Here is a 25827-nt window from a genome sequence, read left to right on the forward strand (position 1 = left end):
AGCGAACTTAACTCCGCTTGATAAAACACCACGCTTCCAAGGTGACTTTATGATCAACCCCCGCCCTCAACCCACTTCTTCCACATTGTGTGCCATTTTCCTTCTTGGTAGGTGGAGCCATAACTTCAACTATGGTGTAAATAAAGTAGAATTGAGATGAACAAAATTTCTACTTCTATGGAAGATCACAAGATAATTTGCATCAATACAGTTGCTCCACTTCCACTGGCCAGCCTATAAACAATACAGGTCTTGAGTTGAGGTGAAATTGGTTGGTTTTTCTGCCTTTCATTGCAAAAAGAAATTGGTCATTGTGACTACAGAAGGGGAAAAGTGAAAGAATATAGGACACACAAGCAAACTGAAAAATATGCATCCTCTAAAAGCATTCATGTTTGTTTTACAGAAGGACAACTGAAAACATTATCTAATTAGTATCTACCAGATTAAATACAAGTACAGTACCCCTTCAGTCACAGCTCATTATATCCTGAGAGGTCTAACTGCAAGCTTTTTCCATGTTTTATCAATACTCACTGTATTTCAGATGAGCCATCTTAAATAAAAAAGGCCCCAAGAGTGTGTGATTTAAAACTTCCTTTGTTGCCCAATATTTTCATTTCACAGGCTTTCAACTGGTCTGTATTGTTAACAATATAAAAATATTTCCAGTTTAATTTTCAAGTTATGCATTAAATTATAGGACTCATTATGAAAGCTGAACATGCACCATACTAGACTACAAATACTGTATTTAGGTTTTCTTTCATCCTAAAATTACTTAGGTACCTCTCTGGGGTTTTTTTTTCATGGGAGGGAATGTTAAGATATGGCAAGATTACAACTTAAGACTTTGGCACCAGAAACTACTCTGAAGTCGACTCTTTCAAAATTATGTGCTTCTCTCCTTACTTCACTGACCTCACATCAGAAAAATCCCACTTTACTTGCTGAATTACAAATTCCCTCTGCATCCTCTACTGCTTAGAACAACTTATTGAATAAAATTACTTTAGAATTTTGTATTCAAAATTGTGCCTCCTGCAGCTTTGCAGAAATTTACTCTTACTTCAAGTGGATATGGAGAAGAGACTGCTCAAGGAACTGATACAGAAGAACCGAGGAAGAGCACGAGACAGTATAAAACACCACACTGTCAGAGATACAGGTTAAAAACCTCAAAAACAAACATGGGGCCATACAGTGAAAGGAAAATAGGCAAAAGCAGCACTAGAAAAATATGTTCCCTTCTGGTCCACAGGAAGTGTTAGTAATCTGCACAGCAAGAAAAAGAAAAAAGAATGCAGTTTTAAAGGATCTGGGGGCTTACACTCTTAAATGCCCCAAATCAAATGTCAATTAAATGCTTTTCCCCACTAACACCAGGCTGTCCTGCACTTAGGGTTGCCACTGCTTTATTTGCAAACAACCTATCTGCAAGCCAGCACTTACATCTCCTCTGAAAACGAAACATTAAGAGGCTTTTTTAAGAGTTTGCCTCTATTTGTTCAGGAAGGGGAGAAGCTTAAGACAAAACTTGCATTATTCTACACAAAGATGATCAACTATTCATACATTTGAACAGTTACTCTGGTTAGGACACAAGAATATTCAGGCATATAGAAGGAAGAGAGAAACGTGTGTAGCTCCTGCTCTCAGGATGAGAATTTTATGTGGCAACCTCCTTTTGCCCCCACTCCTTACACATACAATTTCAACTACAACTCTACAAATTAATCATTCATTAAGATGGATTTAACAAGACTGCAAGAGCAGCTGTTACATATTCTGAAGTGTCTGTCTCTCTACTGCAGATAAGCATGCCTTATGCCTGCAAATTTCATCACTTTAAAAAAGCACATTTATCCAGACAAGGTACGTCATATACTCTATTACCTCTCTGTGAATATGGAATCACAATAGTTCCTGCTAATAAACTGAAATTTAGTCTGGCTAATAGGAAGGAAGGTGAGATGGTTGATAAATTCATTAGGCATGTTGAGTTCAAGTACTAAGCCTCAATTACTGCAAAGCAAGTAACAGTTCCAAAAATAAGTGTGGATCTTGTATGCATTCAGCAGAACTGTAAGAATAATGAGTCTTATTCTTATCAGTCATATTTATATATTAGTCTCAGAATGTAAGCATTCAATCAAGATACTGAATACATAATACAATACAGTGACAGGACACATTCACAAAACACTGAAGCTCAGCATATTCTCCAGCTGATGGGGCTGAACCGTGGGGAGATTATGCACTGACATTCTGATGAAAGCTTTTTATAACCCTGCAAGGGTTACAGTTAAAATTTCAAAAAGAGTCTGAAAGAAGACACGGTAAATGTTAAGAAGTTAAAAAGAGGCAAGGACTGTGTCACCTCTAAAGCTAGACTACAGGGGTACCTTTTTCACTGAAACTTCAACTACCTTGGCATGACTGCATCGTTTTGAGAACTCGGAGGTCTTCACGAAATTACCTCATCTTAGAAGCCCACACAACATTATCACCAGAAACATGGAGAAGGTGTATGAAATTTGTTAGAACCAAACTTGTAGCAGACAACTCGGAGTTTCTGTGACGGATATGACATTATCTATCCATAAGGTAACAGGAGAATTTCCTATGAGCCATTTTATCTGCTACTGATATGCAGGCATCACTGTCACATAAAATATTAAGCTTTATTTGGCATCACATCATCAAAACTGCAAAGCAGTTAGCACCAGAAAGTAAACCAGACCAACATGAGACTGCAAAAACATACCTAGGATTATTTCTTACTTGGCAGAGACTGTTGATCAAGCAGTAGATATTCTCTAGCACTACTCTAGGATTTCCTGAGCTAATGAAAAGCATTTTTCCACAATGCTTAAGCAACAAGAAATCCTGGTCACCAGTTATAGAGTGCAGGTCCAGAATGAAAAAAAAAAAAGTGCCCAGAAAAAAAAAAAAGCCAAGCAAGCAAGCAAGCAACCAACACAAAGAGCATTTTCAAGAGGAATTTGGTCATTGCTTGGATTTTGAGACTGACATCTCCAACTAGCCAAAACAAGTAGAGAGCTGCGGGTGAACATAGCTCATTCCCATCTGGTTTCAGATTCTCATAACAATCACTTAACTCAGTGTGAAGGTGAGATTTTTTAATGCCAGAGGCTTGTTTTCTGTTGTGGAACAGTTTGATTCTTGCTTCCATACAGTAAAAATTCACACACTTTTCACTGTCCTTGATGACAAAGACATTTATAAAGCATCTTCCTTTATTCACTTCAACATTTGTTGGATCATGTGGGAATGTATTGTACAACTTACCTGTTTGCAGGAGTGAGGAATATACACAGCATTTTTTCAGGCCAGCATAGGGTATTTGAAATCAGCAGAAAGCTTCATTGAGAGAAGACTTACTACACAGATCAGTTTGATAATTAACATAATTGAGAAAAATATGTGTACAGTCTAATATGATCTGATAACCAGATTCCTTGTATCCATAAGATTTTTTTAATATGAGTTCTTTAGTTTGCTCCTGATCACTAATATTTACATTCTTCACAGATCCAAGGTAACAAGGCAGGAATTTTAATACTCAGTATCTTGAGAAGAACTGTATTAGAAGTACTGGTGAGTGAGTCAGAGCTCTGTATTGACACGTGCAGTAAGGCAGCCCCATAAACTGAACAGGTCTCCCACTAACAGTTACAGTGACACCCGAAGAACAGGCTTCTCTTGCACAAGGTCTTTGATCCAAAATTTACTGGCCCTTTGAAAAGATGCCCTTTGTGGTTAAGATTTTGCAGTTGGCTAAGACACCTACTAAAGACAGCATGGCTAGAATTTCATTGGCCAGAGAGTGCTAGATTAAGGCATTTTGTAAATAGCTTTGCTACTCCGGGAAATCCGTAAAAGGGTACCTTTTGTTCAAATTATGATTTGGTCTCGTTAGATCCAATTTTGGGCTGTGTAGACAGTAGCCCAGAAGTGTGTTCTCCTGCAAGCTAATCCTAGATGTGCAAACATGAAAGCCAACATCCTCCTGAGTTTCAGATGGTATGCTGAGAAAAAGCACATAAATCTAAATTATATGGGGAAAGAGAAGAAAGAGGCAGTTCTCTTGTTCCCCAGTGGTACCCAAGTTCTCATCTTCAAAAGGTTGCCACCAGTATGGAGAACTCAGGGTAGTAACTGTAGGCTCTTATATTCCTACACTTCCATTTTTCTGAGCATATACAGCCATTGAGAGGTTGGCTTCTGAATGTTAGCTCTGGTTAATGCCAATCCAGTCTCGAGAAAAACATGCTCCTTGTTTTTGTTCTGAAACCTGTTCTCCTGCTGCCAGAATTAATCTATACTCATTGCTTCAGCTGACAGACTCGCAAGTCCAAGACACCAGAACCCTTATCTATTCAGCTGCTGAGTCATATTTACAGATTATTAGTGCAAAATCTGTAATGCTGTCAGAACTCCAAGGAAGCAAATCTTTAAAAACCATAGAGCATGCTGTATTGCAACCAACTATCCAATTATAGGGTTTAATAAAAATTCTAGGATCCCTATGAGCAATACTGCACTGCTCTGATAACGCCTGCACACTCAATATATGCTGCCAATATTGTTTCCAGGACATGTTGACAAACACACGCCAGGACCTCCAGACTTATCACCAGTGAACAGTGATGTGATGATTTCAGAAGACAACTACTACTGTGCTGGAGTGGATGGCTGGAAAGGGGCAGCGTGACAAAGTAATGTCACAAGTTTCCAAGTCTATTACCTCTTCCTCAACACAAGTAAGCTGACTTCTATTATATTAGTAGGAGAACTCAGAAAGGACCAGATGCAGCTGATCACTATTACCAGTGAAACTTTAGCAGTAAGTAGAAAAGCAAATACGCTATCTAGTCCCTCCAATTTAGCAGATACGATCTTGCACCTCATAAACAGCAAAAGATATTCTGCAGTCATGAAAAATGCACCTCCTGAAACAATGTCTTAATGTAGACTTTGTGTTTAAGGTTAATAGCAACATAGGGAATAACATCTTGCTATTAAAATAAAACTTTAATTATTGGGAAGAGGTCAGTAAGCTGTAACTCTATGGTCTCCTTGTCACCTGCATTTTCTTTATAATCTGTACCTTGCCTTCAGTCTTCCAGTATCGGAAAAGTTTAGAGGATTTAACTTTAAATAAAAACAGAATCCTTCCCAAAGAACAAGCCTCCCACAAGATCAGAGGTAACACTACATGTAACTCCAAAGTGATGAGATGCACCACAGTCATAATTACCTTCTTCTGAAGCTGATAGCAAAGCTCACCACATCATGCCTATTAATACTGCACCAGAAGTTTTGGCACGAACACCAAGTTGGCACACATGCCAGATGTTCCTCTACTGCAACCTGGGCACAGCATTATGCCAGATCATGGCACAGATCACCTGACTATGGCGGAATAGGATTCTCTTCCTGAATCAGGTGCAGCTCAGGACTGCTCAGCCAGAACTTGCTCTTCCTCACACATCCAAGTAAGAGTAGGATGAACTCAGTCATTTGTCAGAAACCTACCATTCCATTCCAAATTAAGATAACATGCCACCACAGTCTGCTAAGGACATATGACCTGGCCTTTCTCACAAGGACATGGTTTTTTATTTTGTTAGAAAACGTAGCATTTCCTTTTACTTTGTGAATGCCGAAGTTGATTTCAGTTCTATTTTGTTGAGAGCTTTCTTTTCCCTTTTCATTAATTTCTCTGGCATCAGGCAATGAAGTTTCACCTTCAACATCAGGTTAAACAGGACTAAGGGGAGTTCATAATGACTCACCACATAATACTGTGCACTCCCAATCTAATAAGGAAATACTTGCATTTTTTCATAAAATTTATTACAGCAAAATCTTTCCCACTGATATACTTAAACCAGGAGCATGGCTAATAGTGTCACTGGCAAGTATCATGCTGTTCTTTGTTCATTAGCCAGATGGTACAACTAAAACATTTGTCCTGTTTACTGAAGGTGGCATAAAAAGGCAATTCAACACCAAAAAACAGTAGCGTAAAGTAATTACAGGAAGTAACCAGAACATATAATGGCAGTGCTTGTCCCTCAAAAGTTACTAAATTTTTGTTGAATACAATTCCCAATTTTTAATTCCATATTTGACTAGATTTTGAAAGCAGCCAAGAAACAGGTATTTGGACCTCTCTTGGCATCATCCAGTTATTCACTATCATAGTTGACTGCATATTACATCTTGTTCCATCACTGCCTCTACCTACGACAAAATGCTTCAGAAGATGTACAGTGAGCCACTCATGCCTTGTAATGCTGTGCTTTATAATCTGCACTGCCCAATTCTGCACTCATTTAACTTTATACCAAAATGAAACCACCTGGCAGAACCTTAAAGAATCTGGGAACATACCTCAAGAGACTGCAGCCTCCTCTTCCAGGAAGTTATAATAAAGCCCAGCAATTACTTTCAAATAAGGAAGCTGACAAGACTTTATGCAAGTGCCCTGTCACCATTAAAACATGAACTAACTGCTTGGCTGAAAATAATGAGTATTATTCACCTTCACAGCACAATTTAATGGTCATGTTCAATTTCAGGTATGGGGAACAAGGATCAGAATTTGACAATGGAAGATTTTGCTTAATGGAAGAATATATGAAGACATTTCTACTCTTCTGCTTAATTAGCTACTGTTAAATTGGGTTGTTATATTTCTTTACATCTAACTACTACCACAAAGGGTACCAAGGACTTAGGATGGAAATAAGACCCATTCTATTTAATTAGAAAAATATTTAATTTCAATAATTTTTCTGAGCAGGGGACATTACTGATTTGCTGTAGCAGCTTAGGGATAGTATCACACTAACTGCTATCATATCAACTGAGGCTTTGAAGATAAACTCTGCTACTTACTAGTTTAACCCATTAAAAGAAAAAGCTTACAATGTCACTGCTGGAGAGTGATGACACGGAAGAGGCAGATGAACCAGAGGATAACTGTTGTGTACTGGCCAATGACAATGCCAAGTGTTGATTGTAAGGTGGTTCAGAGTCTCTGTTCTGCTGCTGTTCTCCATTGCAGAGAGCTATCTGGTCTCTTATTTTCAACCTATTATCTGTTAACAGAAAACATAAGTATCATTTAAGAGCACAGAATACAAACACGTGGGCCTTGAAGTCTAAGAAGAGCTGCAGTTTAACAAGCTAATTGAAAAACAGGCTCAGAGAAAACTAATCTTGGGTTAGAAAGTTACAAGTTCCTTTTATTTTTTTCCTGTATATCTGAATGATTAATTTCAAGGCATGAGTATTTTGAATTACATCAAATTCAAGAAAAAATTTTAAGTTGGTTTCCTGCTATACCTACCAAGTTCAGGTGATAAATTAATTTTGCTCCCCCACTTCTTTTTAATCCAGGCCCTGTAGTCAATCACTTCTTGGGTCACTTTGATGATTCTACCTAATGTGCTAAAAAAATTTTTCAATTAAGTATTAAACAAAGACTGTTGGTTACATATTTGCAAGCATTTTAACAAGCTACCAAATTATGCTAAAAGTCAGTTTAAGATATCCCTAAGCAAAGAATCTTTTTGAACCTTCCTTTTTTTAGCACACCATTTAATCCACTGTAGCACCACTTATATTCATATTTTTCTTCTACCATACTAACATGCAAGCAGTGACACATAGGTAAGATTTTTACTCTGTATTTCTAAATGGAGAGCATATTAACTATAAAGAATGTACATGCTGGTAACAGTGCACTTGATAAAAGCAATTTATGGTTCTTGCATTTCTCCATACAGAAAGTTTTTCCACAGAGTCTGGGTTATAAACAGGTATGGGACGCACGGAAAACATGAACATCCCAGCACCATGACTGGCTGTCTGGAGAGAGTCATTCACTAATCCTTGCTTCCAGATTTACAAAACAACTTCAAAGGTGTTACGGCCCCCACAAGTATAAAGGAAGTACCATGGATCGTGAGGTAGTGCAACAAGAAATGGACTGGCTCCAAAACAAGTTAGAATTTTAATAAATTCGTAACAGTAAGAGGCTCAGAGAAAAAGCTTACCTGGTCCTGCTGAACAGTGACCAGTTATCAACAAAGCAGTGTTTTTCCAACACCTTCCCAACATTCAGCTATTTGAATCGTACTTCTTGAGCAGGAGTGAGCTGTCTTCTTGTTTGAGAGATAAATTTTCAAGCTTTCTTTTCATCAGAGACTAGTCACTGAAACACTAACTTTAAACTCCATGCTCAAGACACATGAAGAAATTACTATTGTACAAAAACGGGCTGTGCAAAGTTACCACTTTGGAACACGTAATGTTAATTTTTTTAATCTTCAATGTTTATATTAAAGTTCATTTTGTATTTTGCATCACAAAGGTACCTGGTACCTGTACTGGAATTTTCTTTTGGTTTAGGTGTACAATGGGAAGGTAGAACATACAAAACCCTAATATAGTTAGACTACCTTTACTAGGTTTCATAGTAACACTTGAAGTAGTGATACTTCTATTGTCCTAGGGATTACTATTTCATGCAAGACCAAACACCACATGTTCCATGTCAGTCTTCCAGCTTTAAAGGCATGTTACTGTTAGTACTAAAAAAGTCAGCCCAGCATTTTAAGCAAACATTGAACCAAATTATATAATCTAAATTACAAGTCCAATAGCTGCAGATGAGCCACTAGGACAGAATGTATGTCATCCACCATTCTATTTATGTAATGTAGATAAAATGATGCATGCTGGAAAATAAAATCTTGAATTTTACATGCAGATTAAAGGTGTGGTTGTCACCACTTAAAAATTAAAGCTCTGGGTTATAACAGATGATTCTTTGGGAACATTCAAGAGCTAAGCAGAGCACACTAAGAAAAGAACAAATAAACCAGAGGATCACATTTTGTTAATGTATGTATGCTCCCATGATGTAGCAGCATTTTGAATACTCAATGCAGTTCGGGTTTCTCAAAAACTAAGTTGAGCAAGAGGAGACAGAATGAAGACAGGGATGACCATGCAGAGATTCAGCTGTGGCCCTCGCAGTTCTCAAGACAGGAATGTCAGTATGGGACTCAAACATGCACCAGACTGGGTCTCTTCAGCACCAGGACAGAGAAGGAAATCTTGCAGTTAAGAAGTTTCATCTGAGAATTAGCCTTCAGAAATAGTTGAGCTTTTACTCCAGGATAATGCATAAATTTAAAACTACCACCAGCTGTGGCCTTAGAACCAGAAAGTGAACATGGGCTGAGTAACATAAGCTGATATATATAAGGAGTTTGTCAAGCCTGATGCTTCTTGGAGAACTTTCCTGGAACTAAATCAAGAGTCACGATTTCATATACCAGAAGCAAAATGAACAATACAGGTTGGTATTTTTATCAGACTGGGTGACTGATATACTAAAAATGCCTGCTATCAAATAGGCCTAATAGGTGAAGCGACTGCTACACCAACAATTGTGGCAGAGCTGCATGCACAGAATGGGGGAATAAATTCTCCCACCAGTTTCTTTCAAAGAGCATGGAGATCAAAGCCCTAAACTCTCTTTTTTGGTATAAAGGTAGAAAAAAGGAAATTCACTCAGTTATAAGGTCAGGAGTCCAAAGGCAGATCCATGCTACATTGCTTGCGCAGCAAAATTGAAAGCATTCATTATGAGACATCAGAAACTGAAAGGTGATTAAGGTTATACTGACATATAGCAGCAAAGAAGAGGAAGCAAGCGTGATCAAACCAGATACCGATCTCAAAGAACACCATTTCCTATGTATGGGACTCAAGCATATCCATGGGTTCAAAGAACAATTTCTTAAAACAAGTATTTGGGAATTGTGCTTAAATCTGTTTTCAACACTGAAGAAACTTAGGAACAAAAAACCTATTCATCTACCTTGCCTTCATTATGAGAAAATTTCACGCATTTGGGGCTTTTATTTTGACAGCGGCCAAAATTTCTACTAGTGTCTGAGACAAACAATTCTTCAAAGATGCTTGTTTGGAAGACATGAAAAAATACAGTTAACTGGTTAGTAAAATTAGACAGCTCTCCTGAGAAAGATGTCCCTTTAAGTTTTTTCCCTTAATATTATCATACAGTAAGACCAGGAATAAGATATTTACAGGCCTAGCTTATTTTATAGTAAGAACTCAGACGCTCCTCCTCTTACACACTGCAAGACCTTGGTTCACAGGGACACTTTCTAACTCTCATTACACCGCAACTACTGGGCAAATCAATCTTAAGATCGCTCTTAAAAGGATCAGAGTGATGAAATCACATTCAGCAAAACCAAATATGTTTTGTCCAGTCAAGCTCCACATGAACAGGTAAAAGTGAAAGCATAAGGGGAAATGGCCTCAGGCTGCACCACAGAAGGTTTAGATAGGATATTAGGAAAAATTTCACCAGCAAACAGGTTGTCCAGCACTGGAACAGGGTGTCCAGGGAAGTGATGAAGTTCCTGTGCCTGGGTGTATTTAAAAGCCATGTAAATATGGCACTGAGGGACAGGGTTTAATGGTGAACATAGCAGTGGCTGGGTTAACAGCTGAACCTGATGATCTTAGGGGTCTTTTCCAACCTGAATGATTCTATGAAAATATCATTCCTCACAGACTAAAGAGGTGAGCTCACTTAAGATGCACACTCTTTCCCAGAGACAGGCTAGGGCCAAAGATCATATGAAAGCTGTTCAAAACACATACTGACACCAATCCTTAAGCAGGAGATATCCTGTCCATAACTGAGCTAGACTCATGTGGCCCTAAATATTAAGAAATCCATCATGATTTTCAATCACCTTGGCTGAAGACACAACACCAAACTTCACCTTGCATACAAATTGTACAAGTTCAAAATGGATCAGTCTCTGTTTTCCTAAAAGGAAACTTCTTTTTCCAAGATGACAGGAAGCTGTTAGCTCTAATAAAATCAACCAAACTGTCAATCAAGCTCTCCTGAGCTGTTCTTGGAAGGGGACAGGTGGGATTGACTGGGGACAAAACAGTAAAGTAATTTCTGTAGCTGTAAGAATTACCTTCAGTATTCAGCTGGAAAGCTTTTCCAGGACAGAAGATAGCTTTTAATTCCCACTACATCTCACATGTTCTATTTGGAAGCCTGAATGAAGATGGTAGTAAGAGTGATGTGAATCTATCCCTTATTATTCTGAGGGACCTCCTACTACAGAACATGAAGAAGAAAAAGGCCTATGCTGCTGAAGGAATAAAATCTGACTTTTTTTTCCCCACTGGGAACATCAGAAGCAGCAGTTGTCTAGAAAGCCTTAAATTAACGGAGACATTTGGTCATCTGTGTTGGTCAGACCCTGAAAAAGAATCACAACGATCACCAAGAAAGATGTGAAATCTACTGAGAGTGACATCTATGAAACAGAACTCTGTACACAGAAACCTTCCCTGGAAAGAGGAAATCTGAATTCAAACCCAACAGACAGTTCAAGCACAAACCATCCCACTTAAGAAAACACTGGCCCCAATTAGGACAAAACTCAATAAACTCAGCCTGGGGAGTTCAGCCTCCTGCAACTTCCTATCCTTTTAAGTACTCTTCATTTACTCCTGATCCCTCTAGTAGAATGTCATGTAGCCAGTCCCTGGTCTCAAATGGAGCCCACTGTTTATAGTTACAGTTCTGCTGTAGTTTAACCTACCTACTAACAAGTCTAGAAAAGGGAAAAAATGGATCAGGACAAAGAGCTCCCTGACAGCCAGGCTTTAGGTCAGGCCACCAGAAAGGTCTTTATACAGAGCATGGACCACTCTGCCCCACAAACATACCCGGATTACCCAAGTACATCAAGTTTAACTGAGACCAAACATGGACTGTTGATTTCTACAACAAACTTGTTACCAAACAGCTCATCATCCACTTACAAGCCGTTCTGGCACTGACAACACTGGTGCTAGGGGAAGTATTTGTGTACAGAACTTTGCTGAATGCTGTTCCTCTTGCAAACAAGCCAGTGGCATGATGGGTTCTGACATTCACTGGCACAGACAGCCCAGAACTCGCAGACAGGTTGGACATAACACCTGAACACCACTGCTTGGACTGCTCCACAGGTTTGCAGTTGTGACAAAATTCAAACATTTCCCCAGATACAGTAACAAGTACAAGTCCATGAAAAGTGCATGTATTGATGACACCTGAGGCTCCCATTAAATGCTTTACAAATACACTTTTTGATGTCTGTAGTAAATACAGATACCTCATAAGAGAAAGACTGTATCCTTCAGAAAAAAACAGAGAAGTTAATGGAGGCCAGGACCCAAGACAAGCAAACTTCCAGAATATCCCTAAGTTACTCTATCTGTACTTGGGTAAGAAAAAAGTTTCATTTAGTACCAAGAATTGTCAGCCAATACACATTTAACAGTGACCTTTAATATCTTAAGCCAGCAGTCTCAAATGTCAACATGCAACACTGTACCACTCCTTCTGTACCTCCATCACAGTGCGGTCCCAACCTTTGTAAATTTAATACCACTGAAAACCTAAAGGATTTACAGGACTACTATCAGTTTTAAACTCACAAGTAAAAGACTCCATCCACTTTGATGTAAAGAAGAAAACTATTTCACCTTCCAATGACATTAATGCTGGAAGTTTACATCATAACTAGAGTTTCTAATTGTATCAAGACGGTTTGTGTGACACATTACAGCCATCCCTCCCTGTGATTAGCTAGGTAGCTCAAAGCCATTGGGATTTTAGGGAAGTCTCAGGGAAGAGACATCCTTTGATATAGCCCAAATTCACATGGAGGCTTAGAACAAAAGGTGCTAGAGCAGATACATGAATGGAAATATCACCCTGCTGCCATGCCTTCATTGTCTTTCTCCTCTTCCTTTCAAAAAGCAGAAATTGTGAAGGTGAGAGCTCAGAAAGTACTGGTTGTGTTTCTATAAAAGACACTAAGAACTGCATTAAAAATGGCATGTCTAGAAATATGGTACTTTTAATGGCAGTTCTGAGATTATGATCAAACTGAACTGATTCTAATAATATTTTTTATATAGTACTTTGAATTATTTTTTTAATTTTTAAATACACATCAAGTCTTTTAAAACAGCTTATGGGGGCATGTATTAAAAGGGAAATTCTTAGCCTTGTTGCTAGTTTTCTAATTGTCTGAACAAACAATTTGACCACACACATTTCTTTCTGCCACAATACAGATATGCATCATACTAAACATTAAACCAGCAAACCTTCCTTTGAAATACTTTAAGCAGAATGTTTGAGGAAAGACCAATTATGTTCTGGCTCCCTTCCAGTCTAACAGAATCTCACATTGGACTCATCCTGGGTTTTATCACACTCTCTTCATTTCAATGCTGCACATTGAGGCATTGCACTCTCACATCCCTGGGCAGCTTAAATTTCTGTGCAGATTTCAATACAGCCACAGTTAAACAATAAATAACAATAGTCCTTTTATGAATCTAGACCCAAACATTCCTAACTGATTACACAGACAAATGGATATTGAAAAAGTGAACTAATTACCTCTCAGAATCTCTATTTGGGTATGATCTTGCAAGTGGTGATACTGCATGGCTAAGAACAATGTAGGCATAATCAAAAACTTGTTTCACTTGCATGGCACCGTAAGAACTTCTGCCAACGTCGTTTCCTGAAATAATGTGACAATCATCAGATCATCTTTTTTTAATATCAGTTACCAAAAAATTATTCAGACTTAAAGCTCAGAAGCCTTAACAATACAAGCTTAACTCTGTTTAAACTGGTTATCCCACCCTAGCCACATCAGGAACACCTAAGTGTGCCTATCTCAACAAAAGAACTTGACCTTAGGAATAACACTTAACATTATGCATTCAATTTACCACTTTTAAAATACTCACATATAGCGTTTGAAAGAAACAGAGCCTAGAGATCAGCTTAAAGCTCTTAGAGCTGTCTTCAAGAGGGAACCTACCAAGCTTAAAGCATCGTGTCTCACTTACCAGTAGAGTTCCTGCAGGCCAAATTCAGTTTAAAATATCACCTGTGTAACCACATTATCTTCATTAGGTCAAACAGACTCACATCAAACCCTATTTAACCTTATCAAAACAACAGATTAAAACCAGCACATACAGATATTTATCTCCACAGGATAAGCCAGTTTCTCAAAAATCTATCATAGAAGATACCAGAAGCTTTTACAGCATTGTTTTTTGATCAAGTTTGTGGCACTCTCAACTGCCCTTTTTTAGGCATTTTAACTGGAACTCTTTCCAAATCTAGTGCCATGTGAGGAACTGCAGCAGTTAGGAACATGCTACACCTTCTGTATCAGTGACAATGTACAAGAACAGATCCCCCATCTGATACCTAGAACGATCTTGCTATTACTAGCAAAAAGCATTTGGGGGCTTTCTGTAGATGTATTTGGCACCAAACACCAAAATTCACTGTCAGGACTCAATTTAAGAAGCAATAAAACTGCTCTCAAATTGCATAAAATACAGACTAGGTCTTGAGTGGGCAGAGAACTGCTTACAGTGAAAGGTTCCCTCTTTCAGAATGATGTGTGAAATGCTGTGAGAACACTAGAAAGGGATGAACCACCAAATATGAAAATCAGATTAGGGCCTATGAATAAAAGAAATCAATGAAAAATCTGCTTTGAAAAACTGATGGGTAAAGGACAGAATCCATCCTTTGGAGGACTAAATCCAACATGGCTGAATTTGACTTTACAGGAACCCTTCACTCCCCTAAATGTTTTGTCCAGCAAACCATTATAGACAAACATGCTGAGATCTGCCATCCAGAGGAAAAAAAACACAGCCTTGGTTTTACACATTTTAATCCTTCCAAAATTCTCCGACCATAATGCCACTCTAACACAAAAGCACAATCAATGGAAATTAACTGAAAACATTACAGCATTTTGGGAAAACAGAATTTTTCCAGTAATTCACATGGTCAAATAAAAATTGATCAAGAAATACTTCCTGTTTACTGACATAACTGAGTATCTTGCTCTGAATGCACTGCTGCAGCATCCAACAGCCACTAGGCTCAAGGTTACAGAAGCCTCTCCAAGTGGTTTCTTTACTAATGGACTATTCTGAAGTAAAAGCAGAGTTAAGTGTGGGCCTAGGACAGTGACTCTAGGAGGAAACACACAGTAACGTTCTTCACAGAGGACTTCACGAAGGACTGAGTCCAAAGGCAGCTGAAAAGTGACCAAGATATTTCAGTGGTCACAAAATCAGAACACAATGTTAATTCTACTAGAAAAGTAATGATTAATTCAGTATAGGTTTTTCAGAGGCAGGACACTTGTGTCCAGCCACGTAATGATATTCTAAACATATACATGTAAGAGAATTAAATTGAGAAGCAATACAGAAATGGAATACATACAAGTGGCTAAACAGACATAATTGCACCTACCACTAAATTCAAGTCCATCTATGGTTGTTGGACTTGATGTTAGGGCTCTTTTCCAAACTAAATGATTCTATAAATTCACATAAAATGAATTAAGAATACACACTCAAACAATCTGTATTAGTTTAGTCTAACCTAATTCTAGGCAGGTACATTTGACATATATTCTGCATAAAGTTACACCAAAATGAAGACAGGGCTGCCACAAAATATTGGTTATTCCGTTCATCAGTTGTCGCTACCTCCTCTGTTGTGCCAGCAAAAGAAATCATAAGCCTTCCCTAAACCCCTTACAGTAAACTTGGGCAGTTTAGCTTAAATCAATGAAGTTGTATTTTGAGTCTTGACTGAAGCAGATCTGGGAACAGAGGCAGAATAGCTCATGCCATACATAGGTTCTTGGATGGCCTCATTCTGCACTTGTAACTAGTTCATAAAAATGTCTGAATTAACAGGTCTTAATCAGTTATACAGTCTGCAGAGCTTCTGACTTGGGCTGCAGATGGAGCTACTGTGAACTGCACCTGTCAAGTATGTATAGAGGTGACCCTACCCAATCCAGAAAACAACATATTAAAGAAGCCAGAAGATCCCACATTTGCATTTGCCATCCTGAACAGATTTTCTTCTGAGAGATCACTCTCATTAGAGAGCCATGTCTTACATAACTGAGCATTCTTCTTTTGTCACAATCTAGACTGATCAGTTAAAGCACGCAACCCAAATGCTGTCACTCTTTAAAAAAATCATACATACTTCAATCCTCAGATGTACATTAGCAGATAACAATGGTGTGTGATTTCATGTATAATTCAATCCTTATTCTTTCTTACAAAGCCTTCATCCCTAAAGGAGCATGTCCAAAATTTCCATCACTTGCTATCAGTATTACCACTCCATCAGGTAGCCTTCCTTTACCTGAAGCAGTTTTAAGAACACGGCCTGAAAAGGTAAAGGTAAGACCATGAGCTAGGACTGAAGCAGACCCATTCATGTTAAGCCATTAGCTAGTAAACAGCTTTTTGCAACATTCAGCATTAAAGAGGTTCTTTCAAATGCTAACTTCAGTGTATCTGTGTATTTTTATAAACACATATGTTTTATGCACACACACAAACATATATATTTGCAGGTTCTAATGACAAATAGCTGATACTGAAAAGCTGCAATGAATAATTTTGGGCAGCTGCTAAGGCTAGAAGAGATAATCTCAATAGATGCTGCCAATCTCAAATCTATTTACTTCCTGTACTTGTGACCTATCAAGATGCGGAAGCAAGCAACACGAAGCATAATAAACTCTGCAAGTTAAAGAGTCTCTTTTCAAAGAAAAGACATTGAATGTAAGGTTTAGAACTTTCATTAGTGCCCACAGCAATTCAGGATTAAGAACAAATTGTCTCATGAAAGGAGCAGCACAGCTGGAACTCCAAGTTTTAAACTTGGGTGTTAAAAAGTAGCAATTTAGCTACTCTAGCCACCACCAGTCTGAAACGAGATCAAAATCATTTCCGTTCTGAGCATCAGAAATGACTGGAGGACTTTGATAATCACCTGATTCATAAAGGTATAAAATAACAAGCCTCCCTAACAGTCTGCTGAGTAAGTGCCAAGCTTGTTTTACAACCACAGATTAAAATATTTGTCAACTGCAAACAGTTATGTCTTCCAATAGAGGATACCGCTAGACCAACTTTAGACAAACCTCTTATAAGATGACATCATCTACCCTGCTCCAACATATTCTTGTGAGCAAACTTCTGAGCACCTGGCTTTGCACTTCTCCTTAATAAATTCTTTTACTTTTTACATATTTTACAAAAAGGGCAAGTGCTTTGAGAAATTGAAATCGTGCAGCTACAATAAGTTTATGGCAACTCCATCCTTTAGATAATGCTAAAAGAATAATTTTCATCTCATTACCCTGTCCTAGGACACTAACTCAAGATGAAAGATCTTAGACTATGTACAAAGATGAAGTATAAACCATTACTTCAAAATATATCACCACTACATTAGTCTGGTAACTCAAATCCAGACTTCAACAAACTTTCCACTTGTAGACTTCTAACATCTTTGTTGGAATCTTGGTTCTTAAATCACAGAAATTATCATCTTCTGGCACACAATGAGAATCTCTGAGGAAACCCCACAGTACCTACCAGAATCTAAGCAAAACCCACTACAACCAATACAACACAATAGCTTGCTGCTTGTGCCTTCCAAATCCAGGAACTAACTGAAGGTAATGAGCAGGTACAACTGAAGTATCACATCCTTCTGATGACACCTTTCATCTGTTAGCCAGACATCACTCACCACTTCATGCTGAATAAAAACCAGTTCCTCCAACTTAAAGAAATTAATCCCACTAAACATATTCCTGTTCCCTACAAGACTACTTTAAAGCTATTCTTATGAGTTATACCCTTCAGTATTCCATTGTTGAACTAGTGCATACACTCACAGGAGCCACTTTTACTCTACTTTGATAATCTTTGATAAATTAAAAAGAAGGGGTTTTTTTATCCCTGTATTGTCTCGTTTTTGCATTAAGAAGCCATCTTTACAAATATTCTTCCAAGGCTTAACAGGAGCTTTAGAGACAGCTGTGATCGGGCTAAAAAAAAAAAAAAAAAGACTGAAAAACAAAATTAAAAACTTGTGCATACAGTGCAAACACAGGTTTGCAGGGGTAAAACTCTGCAGCAGTTTATGCTAATTTAAGTCGAGATATCTGTGCCCACGCTTTATCAAAATAACTTGTTCCCATCTCCTTCACAGTACTGCCAGCAATCCTCAGAGTCAGACACTGAGTGGATCTGAACACAAACTAATCAGAGCTGATGACTTGTCAACTGGGCAAGGACCTGAACCCTTGGAAAAGATTTTTGTACTGGGACAGAAGGAATAGCAGAACTAAACTAATTAACACAGTTCTAGACATTACTAACACACGCTTGACAGGTAATTTCAGATACTGCAGGAATATGTGATTAAGTCTGGAACTAAGGAAGCTGTACTCATCAGAACTGATTCAAAAAGTCATCCTATATGTTCTATGTAATTTTCCTCCTAGCTTCATCAGGAAAGTTCTGAAGGTTTGTGGTAGCTGCTAGAAAATATCCCTATGAGACACAGCGGTCAGATAACTTCAAAATATTGTCAGCTTTCATTTCCATCGCCAAAACACTATCTCCTGTAAGAATTACATTATCTCAGCTCATACAAACTCTTGAGAAATTTAATTCTTATCAACTCTTTGATAGCATACAGCTATTCTAAACTACAGTTCTTTGTTTCTGCAAGATTAATGCTAGGAGGAACAGTTCAGATTCCCTACTGGACTTGAAAGTTGGTTTTTTTTTTTTTTCTTCTCCAGAGTACTATAAGCAGTGTTTAAAAAACTGCACAGCACATGCAATTTGTTCTCCTTCAGTCCTCAGCAGATAGAAAGGAACAGAACTGGAGGGCAGTAAAGATTTTTGACTCTAAACAATTGTGGTTCATGCTGCTTTTCACATGGGTCTTCAGACAAGTAAGTACACAGTTCCTAAAGGAAATCTCAATGACAGTGACAGTTCTGCACAATCACACCTATGCCTGGCCAAGTACAAGAGTCATGATGGACACAAACTGAGTTACAAACATATCAGAGACATGGTTAGACAAATGAGTGTCACAGCCTGCAACCTCTTCTGGGGAACTATGAACATTCAGCATATTGAGTATTTAGAAAAGTGCCAGACTTCAGCTCCTGATCCATGGTATTTGCTTTAAAAGTGCTGTACATAAGCAGTCAACACACAAGATGTGACAGTATGGACTTTCACTGCCAATTACATTCCAAAAATGCTAGTGCTGAAGTCCAAATTAACTGAAAATTGACTTTGTTAAAAAGCTGGTTTGGAATTTCAGCTACTTGTGGCAGTCTAAATAGAATACAAACTGAGTACTATAAAGCTGGAAATTTTCCTGAGGCACTTAGCCAAAATTAACCTTGATTATTTTGAGGGTTACTGAATCAAAACCAAATCAAAAAAAAAAAAAAAAATTGCGTTAAGTACTTTCAAATGAACATACAACTCCAAAGTTCTGACTGGCATTCTCTAAAGATCCCTGTGCAGCCCAGAAGCCAGTTGTTCAAAGCGCTCTCCACACCACCACCACCATTCAGCTGGATTTCACAGATAGCCACCCCTGCTCCTGTGCAGTCTCTGTGGCACTGCCCTGCAGGACAGGTTCTGCATCTGGGGCCTTTCTTTCCCATACATGTGATTTATCTGAAATATGGCACCACAGCCTGTGGCATGAAAAGCTATACCTTCCAATCTCATTCTCACAGCCAACAATGGAGAACTGTTCTGCTAACAACCCCCCTTCCAGGATTTCCTGGAATTCTTTCTTTCACTACCCTCTCAGTGCTGTCAGAGAATCTTATTACGTACTCAACACAGTTCTGGATCTCCACAGCATTATGCAACTGTGCTGTTTGTGTGTAATCCAATTTACTCAGGCTAAGAATCTTGGGAGACCTCAGGTCCATACCCCTTAGCCCTCCTACCTGACTGGACCTCTACACCAGCAACAGCCTCTTTCCAGTGCAGCTTCTTAACTCGTTTGACAGACTAACGCAAGCTGAGAGCACAAGCTGAGCCAGATCTCTGGAACACTGCAAGAAGTGTACAGTCTTACCAGGCAGGAGAGGATCTTCAATACATAGCATGGATGGTCTGTATCCATTAGTCATGACTTTCATGATTTCTTCTTTGGCAATATAGGCACCTCCATTTTTTATTCTAATACCAGTTTTCAAGTAGTTAAAATTCCTTCCATAGAGTTCAAAAAATTCTATTAGAAGCATTCCAAGGTTTTCATCAGCTCTTCTGGCATCAATTCTTGGATGTAGCTGTAACACAAACCAGTTTTGCTTATTAAAAATTAGTAGTTTTCAGACCATAACACAGGGCAAAAAAAACCTCTCATTTAAACAGCTAAGCATTTCTTCACATAAGTCTCAACTGAGTCATTCACCCTTCAGGTACTTAAACCATCCTGACATAACCGAGAGGGGGCAGCACTTCAGCAGTATCTGGAAGCTAAAGAATTCCTTCATCTTTCCTCATGTAGTTTTTTGAGGATTAGGGAACTCTTTTCCCTAAGTCAAAAGCAATAAAAAAGTACTGCATACTAAGTTATAGCCTAGTCAGTAACAAAGTGCCCAATTTTTCACAGAAAATCCAAAACTCAATGTTTTCAGAAAGTGGGGGGCAATCTAGTTGCCCCAACTGAAACACAGTTTGTGTCTGTATCTCCACCTATTATACTTGGTATATAAAATCTATAGTAATATTTCAGTCAAAACCACCAGCAGCAGAATATCTAAGTTTTCCACCACAGCTGCTGAGAGATGCCAACCCCATACTTCATGATACCTGCACAAGGCTCACTCACAAAAATATTTTAGAAGTTGTAACTTATTTGTAACATTGTAACTTGGCTATTTCATCAGTCAAGTACAGCATCTGCCAGTCTTAAGGATGTCAAAACCTAACCAACATATAAGTAAAAAACCAACTTGACTGTTGGATTTCATCATTTTAATAAACACAGAAATAAGTACTCTGCACATGCAGTACCAGTAGTCTGGGAAGCACGAGACAAACTGCATCCTGCAGATTTATGAAACACCATTAAGGTGATTGAGGTACAGGCCCTGGTGTGGAGAGCAATGCACAGCCTCTGCGCCTTTCACAAGGCTCCTGCTGCTGTTCCAGCTCACACTGAAAAGATCCTGGATGTTTGAGAGGTAGTCCACAGGATCTTTCAACAGTCAAACACTCTGAGCCATAACAGTAATGCTGAGCACTGCAAGGGGCGTCAAAAGAAACAGTAAATAAAAGGGCATAGGAACAAACCCCAAAAAGTTTCAAAAGAAACATTTCAAAGAACAGAAACAAACAGGGAACAGACTTACCTGCAGGAAACTAATTGCCATTAAAATTAGGCTGTAAGAGCTAATTCCACCAGTAAAAACTTCATTCAAATCCCTCTGAAGGAGGAACTGTTTTAATACTAAAATCAAGTAAGGTAGCAAAGAATATTTCTGCAAAGCAAAATAAGTATAATCAATGACAATGTCAACATTCCAAAACAAAGAACTACACAATCTCAATACACAAAGATTCATCTAACAGAAAAATATTTTCAGTGGTGTGCTATACAGTGTTTCCACAGGAAGAACTAAAACATGGGGGTTTTTATTCCAGAAACGTATGAATAGACTTCAATTCTTATTTGATGGAAGACCTTACATATCAAATTTATTTCCCACCTTAACAGCAAGATTTTTACATCCTTCTTTGAATGTCAGTGTCACTTACTATACTCAAAGCTTTCACTCTAAATAGTACTTTTACTACAGAGCATAAAAGGAAACTTTTAAGTGTGTAGCTACACAAGAACTGGTTTTTGACAGTTTAGCAAGACAGTATTCATAATGCAGCATCACTTAAATTCAAGGTAAGCAAGAAAAGATACTTGCTTTAGAAGCAAAGTTGAGTACCTATCTGCAGATCTAGACATGACTGTAAGAAGTCCTTCCACAGTGTACAGGTTTATTCACTCAAACACCTAGCACTCAAAGGGAACACTGAATGGACACCAACAGATAATAAATTAAAACATCCATGTTTCATCAGTATTAATGAAAATAGTCTTCAGCAATAAATTTTCAAGCTGCGCCAAAAAACGTTAGCTAAGCATCTAGCACATCCTTGGTAAGTAGCATAACATTCACTATATGGCTGATACCTTCATGTATTCCTTGATAAATCGAGCTGCCTTCACACCAGTCTCTACATTAAAACTGATGTCAACTTTCACTTCTGTCTCCTGGTCAGTGAGTTTTATTATTGGTACCTGAAAAGATTTAGACAAGATTATGAATCCCCAGAAATACAGCACTGGTGCTATTCCCTAGCTTACCCAAGACCCATGGATATTAGCAATCCAATGAATCCAACTACCAAGTCTGTCTGAGAGGAGGTAACAATCCTAACCTGACTGAGAAGTGAATGCTTTTTAGGGAGGTGATTCATGTACAACCACATTAACTTACCATTGCCCTGATACTCTCCCATAGCCATTAGCCATCTGCCTTCGTAGCTGCAATAGCAGTGTTTCATACAACAACTTAATTTACTTAATTTAATGACTTATTCCAGTTAATAGGAGATCTTCTAATCGCATAACCTGTGGGAACTGCATTCCTCTGACCCAGCACTGCACCATTCACTTGCTAAACTGACAGAAAACCAGCCTAGCAGAAAGCAACGCCTGCTGGTTTATCAAGATGAACTGGTTCAATGCAGAGTCAAATGAAAGCCAAAAGAGATAAAGCAAAACAGCCGTAGCAGTATGGCAGGAATAAATTATTATAGAATGATGAATATATAGTTCAGCTTCACACCACTACCTGGAAGGCAATGCCCTACAAAATCATCTTACAATCATAACTTAAACTTCAGCTGATAACATTTATTTTTATATTGAACTCCTCATATTTTTAATCTGAAATGGAAAACCAAAAAAACCCGGAAGTATAGCATCATTTTATATCAACATCAGAAAAAAAAAAAAAAAAAAGGAAGGGGTAGTAGAATTGTAAGCCTAGCCTAGCACCATTTTCCATCATTAAATGGTAATACAGGTTCTGAAAATCCCTATAGTTCTCAGGTAAACCAAAGGCTACCAAAGCTACCGTTATGTACTGCTATTCTAATGAAAGCCACAGGAATATTATGAGCCTACAAGAGGAAGACTGTTTTGGGAACCACAAAACAGAAGTTTGGAATACTCACCTTAGTCCCCTGGAGAAAACATCACTTGCTCATTAACGTAACATTTGCATGCATTAAGTTTTTAACAGTCAACATGATTCAGGCTAACAAGACGGAAGAGATAGTACACATCAGAGTCACAAATGAAATAAAGCTCTCAAGTAGTGTCTTTTGGAAGGGAAAACCCAATGTTAGGTTTGGAACACTTCACTATGCCATCAGAAACAATACCACCTGAAAACCCTGTTGAAAGCTAGACAGCTCTAGTTACTGGTCCATGGCTAAGCCAATTCCTCTCAAAGGTCAGTGGAAAAACATAATGCAAATAGTTAGCTTATTTGACTGGATATTTTGCAAATACTAACTTTCAGATCTTTATTGATAATGTAAGTATGAAGTATGGCCTTCGGCAAACACAGTACACAGAATTACCAATGTCAGTGTAAAAGAGCCCATACTATAGCCAAACACATATAGACTACTGAAATCTTGCACAGAGAGCTTAAGACAATATAATTTGCTTCATGAATTAAGAACACTATTTATCACCAACATCTTAAGAGGTCTCTTTTTCAGTTCAGTATTCCAAAGCTATTACTTACCGTAGCTTTGTCAAGTACTTTAATGGAATATGGCTCAGCCACACTGTGTTTTCTCAGTGCTTGCTCCAACAGCTGTAAAGGGGGTCGTTCCCATTTCCCAAAAACAACTAGATCAATATCACTAGACAAAAACAACACAGCACGAAATCCATTAAGTCTAAAGCATAATACACTACCAAAAAATATGGTACAATTGGCATTCCACACATTACAAGTCGTACAAGGTGATCATTTTGCACTTTGCAATGTAGGTTCCCAGTAAGTTTCTTCTAGGAACATTAAGCAAGAGAGTCCATGGTGTTTTAGGACTCAAAGCAACATTCTAGTTTCCTGCTTCCAGTACTCTGATGAGTTCTTTGAGCTCTTTTCCCTCTTACCTTTCATGCTCCCTCTCCTCTGACTTCCACAGCCCAATTCCATGCCTCACCTATCTACTCACATTGACAGGCATTTTAATAATCCAAATAATTTTATCAGTGATTGGTATTCATAGAAATAAAATTTCCAGTGCTTTCCTACTGAAAATTTAATTGATGTAAAGACAACATAGTCTTTAAGACAGAGCTACACAGGTTTCCACATCCAACTGAAGCATTAAGTGATATAAAATGCCAAATTAAGTAAGACGTTTTGCTCTCCAGAAAGATGGGAATACAGCACTGTGATGGTTCTTTTGACTTTACAGAGTAACTCTGTGATAAAGGACACATTCTCAGTAATTCATCTTATTTAACAAAACACAATCTTTAAAAGGGAAATATTAAACTTTCAGTTTCACTGTATGTTAAAAAAAAAAAAAAAAAAAAAAAAAGCTAAAGACTAACCCCAGGCACAAGGAAGAAAAGGTAATTCACCAAAGGGTCAATAAACAGAGCAGAGCAGTAAGATTATACATCAAATACATACTGCAAATCTTGAAGTTCAAAAGCTCTTCCCTTTGCACATGAAATATTAGATCAACGTTTTACTGAAAGTTTGACAGGTTTTCACATTCCAGTCTAAACTCTTCTTTGAAATTTAACATTTCTCTAAAAGAAGACAAACTTTTATATAAGAGTAAACTATTACTTACCTAGTTGGAAGATAAAGCCCTGTACTAAAGCTGCCAAATATCTGGACCTGAAAAGAACACAGCAGGAAAATATCTTGCAATTATGAATGTTCACTTCCTTTTACTTTCACAAAACTTAATACTTTTCTTAACTTGTTAAGGATATAGCCAAGTAAAAAAGTTACTTTACCATATATTCTCTGCACAAACACACTCTTTCTTACAGATGCAACTTTAGAGGAAACTGGGCTTTTTTAACATTAAATAACTACCAATTCAGCTAGCAGAGAATAAATTTAAGCAATCTCTGTTCATTATTTATTTCCAGTTTGACAGACATACAAGCTTCTATCAATTTCCTTCCCTTCTACTCCTTCCTTTCCTTACAGGACAGCTTCATTGAAATTGGAAGAGTTTAAGGGGAAAAGTTTTCCCTAATTTTTATGTTTAAAAAGCAGCAAGTACATCTAAGCATACAATTCAGGTAAATATAAATACTCCAGATTTTACTGTTAAGAACAACTACAAAGTAGCAGCAGGTGTTTTTGTGTGGAAAAGAAGGCATGATGAAGATACACCCACAGGCCACATCAAATACGTTCAGCGAGCTTCCCATCTAAAGAATTGAGATGTTCTTCCCTCTCCAATACAGCAAAGCCCAATTTACAAGCTCACTTAGTTTTTTCCTGGGAAACACAGGGCCTTTTCAGAGTTTATATTGATTTCCACAAGGTAGAAAAATCTCACTATGAAGGAAAAACATGGGTGAGGATGAAGCAGATGAGCTTTACAGTATTTTTAGCTCAGTGCTGTGGCCTGAGCCCTCACTCTCTGCCATGGAAGGCTATGAAATCACAGTGGTCT

The 25827-nt window shown here is 38.1% G+C and overlaps 1 protein-coding gene across 4 annotated transcripts in view; it reads right to left on the reverse strand.

Moving 5' to 3' along the window:
• Nucleotides 1-25827, reverse strand: part of TENT4A (terminal nucleotidyltransferase 4A) — a 57713-nt gene that overhangs the window by 16276 nt on the left and 15610 nt on the right. For all 4 annotated transcript variants that reach the window (XM_039549043.1, XM_039549042.1, XM_039549045.1 and 1 more), the window contains exons 3-10: nt 24985-25031; nt 23913-24033; nt 22283-22390; nt 21447-21575; nt 20165-20378; nt 13571-13697; nt 7385-7485; nt 6961-7133 (exon numbers count right to left, since the gene is read on the reverse strand). In XM_039549043.1, coding sequence (XP_039404977.1) covers nt 6961-7133; nt 7385-7485; nt 13571-13697; nt 20165-20378; nt 21447-21575; nt 22283-22390; nt 23913-24033; nt 24985-25031 — 1020 coding nt within the window. The remainder of the gene's footprint in view (nt 1-6960; nt 7134-7384; nt 7486-13570; nt 13698-20164; nt 20379-21446; nt 21576-22282; nt 22391-23912; nt 24034-24984; nt 25032-25827) is intronic.

This window comes from Corvus cornix, chromosome 2, assembly GCF_000738735.6.
Source record: "Corvus cornix cornix isolate S_Up_H32 chromosome 2, ASM73873v5, whole genome shotgun sequence".
In the NCBI taxonomy this organism is placed as follows: domain Eukaryota; kingdom Metazoa; phylum Chordata; class Aves; order Passeriformes; family Corvidae; genus Corvus; species Corvus cornix.